The sequence below is a fragment of the Rhinolophus hipposideros genome (genome assembly GCF_964194185.1).
Source record: "Rhinolophus hipposideros genome assembly, chromosome: 12".
NCBI classification, from domain to species: domain Eukaryota; kingdom Metazoa; phylum Chordata; class Mammalia; order Chiroptera; family Rhinolophidae; genus Rhinolophus; species Rhinolophus hipposideros.
The window spans coordinates 58347806-58360271 of record NC_138058.1 but is presented as its reverse complement, the minus strand read 5'-3'; the positions used below and the strand labels follow the sequence as shown (position 1 = coordinate 58360271).

Below are 12466 nucleotides of genomic sequence, written 5' to 3'. Positions count from 1 at the left end.
TTGAAGTTAGGGATCCAGGGATGGTTTTTTTTGGTAACTTTTATGCAAAACTTGCACAAGGGTCTCCTCTACCCATTATCCAGATTCACCAATTGTTTACATGGTTACCCTTTGCTTTTTCATTCTCTCCCTCTCTCTTTCTGTCTCTTTCCACGCACATAATAACACACACACACACACACACACACACCCTCTCTCCTTTAAGGATAGTTTTGTACTGGCTATTAGTCATACGGCTTCACATTGTCGCAAAGAAAGCTGGAACATACAATTTTTATTTTGGAAAGTCATATGCCCAGGTAACGAATTGCCCCCAATAGAGCAGGAGATGAGGAAGATGGAGAAGATAAAACTGAGAAGAGCAGCCAGAGAAGTAAGAGGCAGCCAGGAGGGTGTGATGTCATGGAAGGTAAGCACGCTAATGACAAGTCAAGTAAGATTATGAGTTACAATGGACACGTATATAGCAGTGTGAAGGTTACTGGTGGTATAGTGGTGGGTGGGGATAAAAGTTCCACGGGAGGAGAGAAATGGAGAAAATTAGGCTACCTTTTTTGAGTTTTAAAGGAAAGAAAAGATTGGGATAGTAACTGGAGGGTAAGTGTTGTCAAGGCAATTTTAGTTTTTAAGAAGGGAGAAATAACAGTATGTTTATATGTCAATGAGAAGGATTAAGCTGAGAAAACTGATGCTAGTAGAGATTGGAAAGACTTTGTGGAATAATATACTTGAGTGGGTAAGAGAGGATGGGATCTAGAACTTACATGCAGGGGTAGCCTTTGCCAGGAGCGTGGACAATTCATTGGTACAAGGAGTGTGGTACAGGAGATGGAGCAAAGTGGGGTAGAGTCTGTGGTATTGGGAGCTTGCGGAAATGCTCTGAGATTGCTTCTATTTTCTCAAGAAATAAGAAGCAAAATCACCCACTGAGAGTGAGGATGAAGGAGGTAGTAAGAGAAGGTATGAATTAATGTCTAGGAGAGTGTAAGAGTGAATGCATGAGGGAACAATTCCTTCTTCACTGCCCAGCTCTATACCTGTTTGTTTTCTTATTGGAAAAATGGAGATATTGATAGTCTCTACATCGTTGGGTTGTTGTGAGGACTAAATGAATTCATACACATAAAGCACTTAGAACAGTACCTGGCATATAGTTAAGTGCACAATAAGCTTTTCTTTTTATTTGTATATTTATGACTAAATTTATAACTCTAGCTCAGACTGTTATTGGGAAATGACGTTGTACCTCAGTTCTTCTCTTCTTGAAGGAAAGAATTCAATCAAGAGACAGTTTTCTTGTGCAGCAAAAGGACAGCAAGAAGTTTATCAGTAAAACCAAGCATACTGAGACATGGAATGGGCAGACCCAAGAGAGGGAAGCAGCTCGCCTTACATTGCATGAAGGCTTTTATTTCTATCTATGGGAAGAATTGCCTCCCCCTCTCCCTTCTCTTATCTCTCCTTCTCCCCCCGAGGTGCCTAGTCCTCTGGCATTTAGGAATGCATTTCTTTGATGCAGGAGCATGTGTAAACATATCCCTTAGGGGTATGTGTAAACCTGGAATCCTGTTGGGCTAGTAAGGTATTGTTGGTCCTGACAAGCAGGATGTCTTCCTCCCATCTCTGACTCTTAACAATGCATTTCTTTGAATTAGAGATATGTCTAAGCCTGGAATGATGCTGGGCAGCTGCAAGGGGCCTTGACCCAAGTAGGAGCTGCAGCAAGGGGGCTTTCTAAACCGGGGCTAAGTCACTCCTTCTCCTGCTGTTTTCTACCTATCTCCTTACTCTATTAAGATCTTTCTTCACACAGGCTCATACATATATGCTCTTTTATAGCAAAAATCCTTAAAATAGTTGTCTATACTTTTCTGCACTTTCTCACCTCCCTTTTTCTCCTCTACTCTTTACAAGTTTTCCCCTCACTTCTCTACTAAAAATGCTTTTAAAAAGTTACCAATGACCTTGATCGTGCCAAGTTGTTTAATTCTCAGTCTTCATCTTACAGTATTTGACATGGCTTTGATCATGTCTTGCTTCTGAAGTCCTTTTAAAAATTCGTTTCCAGGGCATCTCATTCTCCTGGGCTTTCATCTTGCCTCGCTGTTATCCCTTCTTAATCTCCTTCGCTGGATCCTCCTCCTCTTCCTGACCTTTAAGGACTGGCACAGTTTGGGGCTAAGTATTTTTCTCTGTCTATACTCACACCCAATATGATTTGACCAGTTTCACAGTTTCAAATAGCATCTATATGCTAATGTATCCAACATTTGTATCTCTGACTGTGATCTTCTCATATATCCAACTGCTACTGAACAACTCTATTTGGATGTCAGGCATATCATACTTAACCGTCCAAAACAGAACTCTTGATTTCCACTCCACCCAAACTCATTTCCCCAATTCAGCCAATGGTATTACCATTCACCTATTTGCTCAGGCCCCCGAGTCATCCTTCACGCGTGTCTTTTTCTCACCCTTCACAATCAATCCCTTCAGCAAATCCTGTTGCCTATCACTTCAGATTATATCTTCTCACCACCTTTTCTGTTTTCATGTGAGTCTGACCCATCGTTGTCCTTCTGTCTTGTCTGTCTGCCTTTATTCTTGCCTTTCTGTAGTCTCCATGGAGAGTCCAGGGGCCTTTTAAAACGGTAGATCAGTTTATGTTATCCCAAATTATCTAACATGCAAATCTCACACCTGTAAAAGCTTCAGAGTCTCCCCATAGCCCCGAGGGTAGTGTTTTTCTTTCTTGCTAAGCAATAAGCTCTTTGTGTGGGCTGAACGGGACCTGGCGTTTCCTAACTCAGAATGCATCGATTTGGAATATTATGATGGAGACAGTAAGAATTATCTATTTGATGTTGTTACATGGAAAAAAATCTTGGCGAAATCAGAGGGACTATTCGCTCCCACCATTACTTTTACACTATTACGACTGAATCAATTATTACGTGTATTCATGATTATAGACTGGAAGCAGGCAAAAAGGGAAACGGTTATTACAATAAAGCAGTTACAAGTGAATATTTTAAACATTTGTCCAATCGTGTTATTAAACCCAAACCCTTTTCTTTCTTTCCTTCTTTCCTTCTTTTTTTCTTTGAAGGAATGGGCTCTGCTCAGCAGTGTGCAGTCGGGCCGTCCCACGCGTCCCGTCGCGTAGCAGTACACGTGAGCACTGGGCCCCGCGGGCCACCGTCACAGGGTGGGCCCCGCCCGGCGTCCCGTCGCCCCGCGAGGAGCCCCGCCCTCGGCTCTCCGTGCTCCCCCGCCCCACTTCCTCCCGCCAGGCCCCGCCCCGCCCCGGTGCGCCTGCGTGTGGGCGAACACGTGGCTGCCGCGGAGCCAGAGCAGCAATGGCGGCGGGCGGCGGCGGCGCTGCCGACTCCCTGTCTCCGGCGGGGGTCCCCTGCGCCTTCTCCCCGCACAGCCAGGCCTATTTCGCTTTGGCGTCTGCCGACGGTCACCTGCGAGTGTGGGAGACGGCCAGCAACCGGCTGCACCAGGAGTACGTGCCTTCCGCGCACCTCAGCGGTACCTGCACCTGCCTGGCCTGGGCGCCAGCGCGGCTGCAGGCCAAGGTAAAGCGAGCAGGACGGTGGGGGGCGGGCCCCCCCCGGGCTCGGCCTCGGCGTCCCCCAGGCCCTTCGGCACATAGCCCGGCGTCGCGCGTGGCCCTTGGAGGCCCGGGGCGAGGAGACACGGAGCGCGGCGGCGGCGCGGAGTGGGCCCACGCCGCCAGCCCCGTGCGCGGCCTGTCCCGAGGGCAGCGGGGGAGGGCTCGCCCGGTCCGGCGCGCGGTGGACCGGCGTCCTGCCCGCGGGCTCTATCGGGGCTTCGCCCCGCGCCCCGCCTGCGCCTGGGCGCCATGTTCGCCCAGGCCCCGGCCCCCCAGGGGCTACCTCCGCCGGCCTTGGCTCGCCAGCCCACGCCTCCCGAGCCCTGGCTTCTGACGGGGGACGGCCGTGGGGCCACACCGCTCCTCTCCGACCCCCCTCCCGCGTCGGCTTTGCTCTGGACGGTTGGAATCAACAAGTCTAGTTTCCGGACATGCCCACCCCCCACCCTTGGGTGCCGGCTAACCACGTGTTTTCCACGCTCGGGACGTGGGACTCTTGACTTTCCCAGGCTCTTCCATTCCAGCCGTTTGAACCTTCTTACTTTTTTATTTTTAACATTTGCTTGACGTCCCTTTATACACCTCTTTCCCCCAAGTCTGAAGCCAGCGTTAGAATATGGAGGCAAAGTGAAGAAGTAGTTTAACTTAATAAATCTGAGTCCAGGTGAAGTTTGTCTTAGAGGAGACACTGCCGAGTTTGGGAAGGCTGTTCACTGTTAGGGATCCGTCTCAGGTAAGATGCCATTCACGTAGAGTCGCTGGACTACGTCTACTCGAACACACACGTGGGACCTGCAGTTAAGTTACGCTGCCTGTGTTTGAATCCAGCCTTGGCTTCCTCGTTGTAATTTTGACACTAGTTTTGCAAATGGGGATAAATAGGACCCTCTTTATAGATAGAGGGCTTGTGAGGATTAACATTTAATAACGCATAAAGCATTTACAGTAGTTCTTGGTGCATAAGTGCTACAGGTTTTGTTATTAATAGCTCTTATTTGTATGGTTAGCCCTGCAAGTAAAAACTAACATTTTACTTTGTTTGAGAAGAAGAAACTGAGGCTGTGGAAAATTAAGCAACTTGCAGAAGCCAGAAACAGAACCTGGACTAGAACTCAGGAATTCAGAGCTCAGTTCTCCATTATCTGCAACAAATTAATAACATTAGGCTGGCAAATTTTTTTTGCCCGCTTTGCTGTTGACTTAATCACGTTGTATGCCTCAGGTATAAAACTTCTGCCTGGGCTTAAATTTCCTGTTCAAAGTCATAGTTTTGGATTATATATAACACTCTAATACAATAGAAAAATGTCTGGATTTGGTTTCATAACGGGCACTCAGCTTAAACTTGCTTTTGTCACGTTGAGCAAGTCACTTTAATTTTGGGGGTCTCTTTGAAAAATGAGAATTGGGCTACATGAAAAACATTTTATAGGTTTCCGTATTCTTTTACCTACGTGCTCTCATTTCAGCCACAACTCTGAAATGCCCTGAAATTATTATTACGTTTTTAAAAACAGAATCAGAACTAAGAAAGTTTAAATTACTTCACCAAAGCCTGCATAACCAGTAATGTGGTTGTGGTACTCTGATGGTCCAGTGCTCTTACACTGTAACTTTAGATCTTGAATCACAGACTTGAGAGCTTGGAGGAATGTAGAGACATCCAGTCTTCATCATCTTGGGGATGTGTCCTTTTAGAGCATCAGTTTTACTTGAAAATTAGGGAGAGAAGCAGTTTTCCTGTATTAAAACTTGCATAATACATATGGCGTAATATTAAAAGGCCATGTGATTTTTATAGAGAAGGAAGAGCGATTTGTAGTAACTGCTTCCACCTCAGCTCCCAGGTCCCTGGGTCATGATTCTTTCCAATTAAGTTTTAACATGCTCTCATGTTACTAAGCCCTTTTATTTTACATCTATGAGGCTGGAGGTAGAGGCATGAAAAGGCTGTTATTCTGAAGCCCATGTTCCTAGCATCTTGTTACGCTCTTAGTACTCTCAAATGTGAAATGGAGATTATGCTATCCATCTGTCAGTGTCCTCAGGATTAAAGGAGACACAGTGTATATGACTGGTGTAGTATGGCCTGGCATGTAGCGAATGCTCAGTGAATGTCAGTTGATCTTGAATGAATCAATGAGTATTCCATATGGGTTCATTTTATCATTTACTGCTATAATCCTTAACGTAAATCATCAGCTTGTAAGAATATCCTGCGTCTGGTTCAGTAATTGGTAATTTGCCACCCTAGGACAAAGTTTGGTGACGTTATCAAATGGAAGAAAATGAGTTGATGTTGTTTTTCTTGGGTAGCAGGAGTTAAAGCAGTGGTTCATAAATATTTAGAAAAATTAGGTTAGATTGCTGCTTCTTGTTCTTGGTCATAGAATGATTATAATACTTTGCATTTATGCCATAATAATTTTTAGAGGGTTTTTATACGTATTATATGGCCAGGTATTCCATTTGGTTGATGGAGCCTGGGGGAAGAGGACCTGTAATGATGACAAAGAAAAGTACAAGGAGACAGACTGATGAACTACAGATGGCTGCTATTTTTTGAGTTCCTCAGGTTTATGTGTGTAAACTGAGGCTGAGATGATATGCCAAAACCACACAGCAAGTGGCTGAGCCACCTGGGAACTGACCCTGCTATCTCATACCCCCCCTTAAATCTCTCAAACGTTTCTCCTTTTCCTTCCCTAACTGTTGTAGAGCCCTGGAGAAACAGACCTTGTCTACTGTTGGCTACCACAGTAAATGTATTCATACTGCTTTGCAGCCACTGCAAAACACATCCCCACAGCTTAGTGCTTGCTGGATGAAGCACGTGGCATTTCAAGCATTGGACAGGGCAAGCACAGTAGCTCTAGGATTAAGGATGTTTCTAGGAAAAATCTGAGCAGAGTATCCCCACTTCCATTCCTTAGAGACATAGCACAATCCAGTTTTGCCCCTGTACAGTGCAGCCTTAAGGTCTCTCCAGTATTTAAACTTCAAAAGATCCAGTTTGCAGATTAGGTCTCATTGGCAGAAATAGAAGTTCCTGTGTATTAGAATTTAATTATTTTTGATATAAATACTGTATACATAAAATGCACACATTTTGTTTACTGTTATCCATGAAGCATTTGCCAGAGTAAGTGACTACGATGGCCAAAAAATGGTATAGGAGACTAATTGCAAAATGAAACTTCAAACTTTGGCATCATTTTCAGTGTCTAGAGGTCAGTATTTTTGAAAAATAGGGTTTGATCCATTAGTGGATTGATTGCAAAATAGATTAAGTGGGTTGTGATGGGATTAAAAATGAAATAGTATCAGTATATTATGCATGGTAAAGGGTAAGTTTTTTTGGTGAAACTTGTTCCAGTTATATATACATACGTTCTTGTGAGTATGCGTACTGGCTCTCCGTGTAAACTATTTTCTTACTCTGGAACCTCAGTCTAAAAAGCCATTGCTTAATTCATCAAATTTCAGACTTCTCAGTACTGGATGTGCTTTTTCCTCTGCCTTCTCCACATCTGTACTGCGTCTTGCTTTTATAAATCACGCATGTGTGCCCTTCGTACTCAGCCTTCTCGTTACCTTTTGGATCAAATGGAGATCAGCTTTCTTCAGACTAGTAGTATTTGATTTGCTTAGCTCAATCAGACTTTCATACTGGGAAAGACTTCAGTCTAAAAAATCACATCCTTTTGGTCTTCACTCCTGGTACCTTTAGGAACTCAGATTTTCCAGTCACAAATATATGACTTAAATTTTTAGCCTACTCTTTCCATTACTTTATGCATTTACATGTGCAGTTAATGTGCATGTGACATTGTGGTAGGCATGTTAGAGGAAACAAAACAGTATGATTAAAACATCAAAGAAGAAATAAAGATAATTCAAATATACCGTGTATGTAGTGCAAAGCAGAGTCTGACTTGTGCCTCTTTAAGAGAAAGAAGAGTTTTTTTGTGGAGAAAATATATTAGGGTGGACCTTGAAACACGGGTAGATTTTTAACCAAATGAAAATTGAGTTTAGTAGGAAAAGGCCCCTCCAAGTGTAGGGAGAAGTAAAAGCAAAACGGGAAAGGATTTGTGATTAGGGAGTGTAATGTAAGGAAGGAACTGGAAATGAGACTTGAAAAGGTGAGTTGGAGGTAAATGTAGATGCTTTTGAATGGCAGAGAGTTGTTTATGTTGATTTACTCTTTGGGGGAGTCACTGAAGTTTTTGATCACAGGATTAACAGGTTAAGTAAGAGAGAAACTGCCAACCAACGTCTGTCATCTGTAACCATGAATAGCACTAAACTGGTGGTTTCAGAAATATTTAGTAATGGGATAATATTTAAAATATTGGAGTTCACTAAAATGCACATTGGTTATATAAAGTTCTTGTCTGGTTGATGTGCTACCTGTTTGGACATGCTCATCCTGCTGCATGGGAAGTTATTTTTAAAAAGATCATCTAATTGAGAAAACATAATGAGTCAACCGTTCTTTGAGATTAATTAATTGGATTATTACTGAGGTTTAGGTCAGTGATCCTCAAAATTGGGCATAGATTTTGTGGGTACTCCTCCCACTTGTTGACTCTGTTTGCTTCTCCCAAAATTACAGAGATTTTTTTTGATAGGGAAATTAGGGCTTTGAATAGGTGATGTTTAATTTCTAAAATTTCTTCGTGCTTCTTAATGCAAATTCAAATCTGCAGAAAAGCATATTGTGCATATTTGGACCAGCCTGTGTTTCACACATGTTAGAAACCTCAGTGTAAATCATCCTAATTTGGTATGAGAGAACCAAAAGTAGAAGAAATAATTTATAGAATATTTCAGAGGTTTTTGACTAGGTAGTAGTAGGTTGATATATTTCTCCACTGTCTTTGCCTGAAATAGGTGTTTGTGTTCATAACCTTATGCAGAAACCACATTTGCCTCTGGGATCATTCAAGAAATTCATTTAACTGAAGCTGGGATCTAGGGCAGGCCTGGTACTAAAGTTTCAATGTTTCAGATAAATTAAATGTTACTGTTGATCAGACTGTTTTATACTTTGGCTTTTAATTGTAACTTCTTTTTTGGGTTTATTAGGGTAGATAAATTTTTCAGGACTTGCAAAATGTGCGTTATTTTTTTCTGTATGAAAATAGTTACCTTATTTTTTGTTAAATCTTTTTGTCGTTTGCCTGTATCCAATGAATCAGATTCTTCAAATTTAACATCTCTAAGATAGATAAAAAAATGGAAAATGCTTTATAAATCTACTCCTTGATATTCTTGATGGTAACATCATAGTTTTTATTGGTGGTTTTGGGTTGGACAGATTTTTATATATCCTGGACTGTTTTTTTTGTGCTGCAGAGCCAAGATCTTGCACTATATTCTCTTTCCTATGATCTGTTTTACACTAAAAGAATGGATGTCTTCCCCCCCCCCTTCTTCCACTCCCGCCCCCCTACCCCGGTTCAAGCCGTCGTTTCTCAGTCCAGTTGTGTAGGACACAACTCCCTGGCCCATGCTGGTATTAAGAGCCTTGTGCTCCCCCCGGCTGAGGCAGTTGGTTGCCGGTCGTAGGTCGGCCGCTCACAGCAGTTCACATTGGCTGCTGGGCACTCACACTGGCCACCGTCCACTCACGGCAGCACACAGTAGCCCACAGCAGCACACAGCAGGTCACACCAACCTGCAGCTGCTCATGGCAGCCCAGCTCCAGGGAGAGCCATTGTTCACAATCTTAGCCGTAGAGGGTGCAGCTCACTGGCCCATATGGGAATCGAACCGGTGACCTCGGCATTAGGGGCACGGCGCTCCAACCACCTGAGCCACCGGGCCGGCTCGGAATGGATTTCTTAGAGCTTCTTTATGCTATAATAAAATATAGGCTGGCAAGCTTTCATTAAAAAAATCGTAAACGTGGAAGAGAAGCTCTGAAATTGTGAATTATTTTTCAGCATTATTAGCTGATGTAGCATTTTGAAGTTGTGGTCATTTATTGTCTTTTTGATGGACAAACAGGAGCTGTTAGTATCATTTTTGAAATAAGTCAAAGAAGTCTTGTGGCATTTGACACTAGGTTGAAACTTGTGCCTCTTACAGCATTAGAATCACCAAGACAATATGGAACTTTCAGACTAGCCCTTAATTAGACACTGGAGCAACTTCTCCAGTGTGTACTCTGTGGTGCTCTCCTAGTCACAACTGTTTTTTCACTCAAATTGAAGTAAATGCATGTTTGTAAATATAAAAACACCTGTATCCCTTTTTCCTGAAAGTGATGCTGGAATGCAAGGCAAGATAGAGGGAAAGGGAGAAGTGTTGGCTGCCTTGGTATGGATCTGTAATATCTTTGCTTGGGAGTGGAGGCTTTGCGTGGACCTGTTGAGAGAATACTAAGAACATACCAAGTTGCCTTGTTTGGTGTCTTCCAGAGAGGTGAGATAGGGGGATGAGAATTAGGAGCTCTTCTTCCATTGGAGTGTTTTGTTTTTTTTCCCCCTAAGTAGTTAGAAGGAAATCTGACAACTAATCCCACCTCTATTTTTTAAAAAAGTGTTTCTTAGTAGCAATTATGTTTTATTTGTGGGCTATTGGGCATTTGCATTTATGCATTAATGATGTTTCAGTGTTTGAAATACAAAATAAAATGTTTTTTTCATTTTTTTTCTAGGAAAGTCCCCAGAGGAAAAAAAGAAAATCAGAACCTATAGGAACGAGTAACCAGACCGACTTATTGGCTCTTGGTACAGCAGTTGGTAGTATTTTATTATACAGTACAGTAAAAGGAGAATTACACAGTAAATTAACAGTAAGTATGTGTGTGTATGTTTTATACAAAAGATGTGACAGAGAAACTGGTATATTAGAGAATTATTAAAAATAAAACTGTTTAGGATATGCTATAGGGTCTGCACTATAGGGGTATTTTTCTGCTCCTTCCACATTTAAAATTCTGAATAGTAATATTTGATAGTGGCTATGATAGATAACATAGTCCTTATTATAGATCAGAATATGAAGAATTGTTGACTAGATTGAAAATAAGAAAGGGTACCACCACCACCTCTAGGGCTAGGAAACAAAAGGTGGTTGGAATTATTGCTAAAACTCAGACCTTTGATGAGCAGGTGTTGTGCGCTCAGTGCTGCTGTCTCTTTGAGCAGGAGTTGGCCCCATGGGCTTGGGTTGCAAAACTGAGGAGGGGGCTCCAGCTGAATGCTAGTGTCTCTCAAGGGCGGTGATGAGACTGGTTCTTCAAGCGCTGGAAAAATTGCATTCAGCTGCTGTTAAAAGAATTGCCACTGCTGGGGTGAAGAAGCAGTGGGGTGACTCAAAATGGGAGATAGGAAGGAGTCAAGTCCCTTGCTCCCCCTCCAGCCTTGTCTCTCTCTAGTGCCCCTTATTGATGGAGCCTGCTGATGATTTCAGCTGGCAAAGCAGAAATGTGGTTTGCAGAATCCTAGCCCCAGCATTGCAGAGCAGAGAAGTGAGGGTTTGGCTCTGCAAGACAGTAACTGAACTTCCATAATTTGTTTCAATGTGTATTGCAGTATATTTGTGGTGTTCACCAAACTTCTGTCTTTATATAGGAATGCTTTCTGTATATATGAATAAAATAATGTTTTCCCTTATACTTTATCACTGAATGATGCTCTGTTTAATAGATTGTGTATTTCTTTGCTTTATACATGTTTAAAAAATACATTTGAGTTCTGTCCATCTATTTTGTATCTTAATATTTTTCGATAAATTACAACAAGCAATTTTCGTATTTGTCAAGAACTAGTTATGAACATTTTTAGCGACTGCCTAAAATGACACTACATTGGATAATCCCTTGGTGATTTAACTATTACTGACCATTTAGATGGTTTCAAATTTTTCTTTGGTTGTAGTTGTTACAAATTTTTTTTTTCTTACATGGATTCCCAGAATTACTAACCTGTAATTAGTGAGTCAAAAGGTTTGAGTGTTAAGGCTTTTAATACATAGTATAAAAAGACTTTCTGGAAGAGTTTTCCTAATTTGTAATCAGCAATGGAAGGATGGTACCTGTATTTCAGTAGCATTATTACCACCATTGAATATTCCAAATAAAACAGCAATGTCACTAACAAAACACAGCTGATTTGATACATGAAAAATTTTACCTGATGTTTAATCTGCATTTAAAAATATATTACTTGTTTTAATATTAAAGATTATGAAAATATACAACTCTAAAAAAAAATTGAGCAAGAAGGGAATCTCGCTTTATTCCTCCTCCGCTCCAAGTGGAATGTGGTCCTCAGGTGGACTCTTACCCACAAGGTATAATAGTTGGAAGCTCATCCTTTGATTTGGTCAGTCTTGTGGTCAGCAGGTACTTCGCATCACGTGCATTGTAGCTGCTTTACTCAGCTACTGTGGCTGCAGATACAATGCTGATGGAACTTACAAACTTCTTTTTAGATCATTTTGATACTTGACAGGATTATGTATAAGTCTTCAACAGGGAATAAATTTATTGAAAAGAACCAAGAGGGTCAGGGTAAGTACGGAGTGTTGTGATGGTATGGCGAAGTAGAAAGGGAGCAGACTTTGGAACTAGCCTGTCCTGAGGTTGAATCCTACTAGTGAAGTGATCATGGATAAGTAGTTTAACTTTTCATGTCTTAAATGGGTATTGTATAACCTACCTTGCGAGACTTTATTGAGATTTAGAATAGTAATACATTGAAAGTGCCTGGCATGCAATTGATATTGAATAAGTGTTTGTTGAATGACTGAATGGACAGTTTGGCAAAAGGGTATAGACTAGCCCCTAGCATGTATAATAATAGTACCATTTTCCCTATACCCGTA

General features: G+C 41.9%; 1 protein-coding gene across 7 annotated transcripts in view; it reads left to right on the top strand.

Annotated features, from left to right (window-relative positions):
• Positions 1-12466, top strand: part of WDR43 (WD repeat domain 43) — a 50553-nt gene that overhangs the window by 6270 nt on the left and 31817 nt on the right. For all 7 annotated transcript variants that reach the window (XM_081068783.1, XM_081068782.1, XM_081068785.1 and 4 more), the window contains 2 exons: positions 3113-3587; positions 10293-10430. In XM_081068783.1, coding sequence (XP_080924909.1) covers positions 3113-3587; positions 10293-10430 — 613 coding nt within the window. The remainder of the gene's footprint in view (positions 1-3112; positions 3588-10292; positions 10431-12466) is intronic.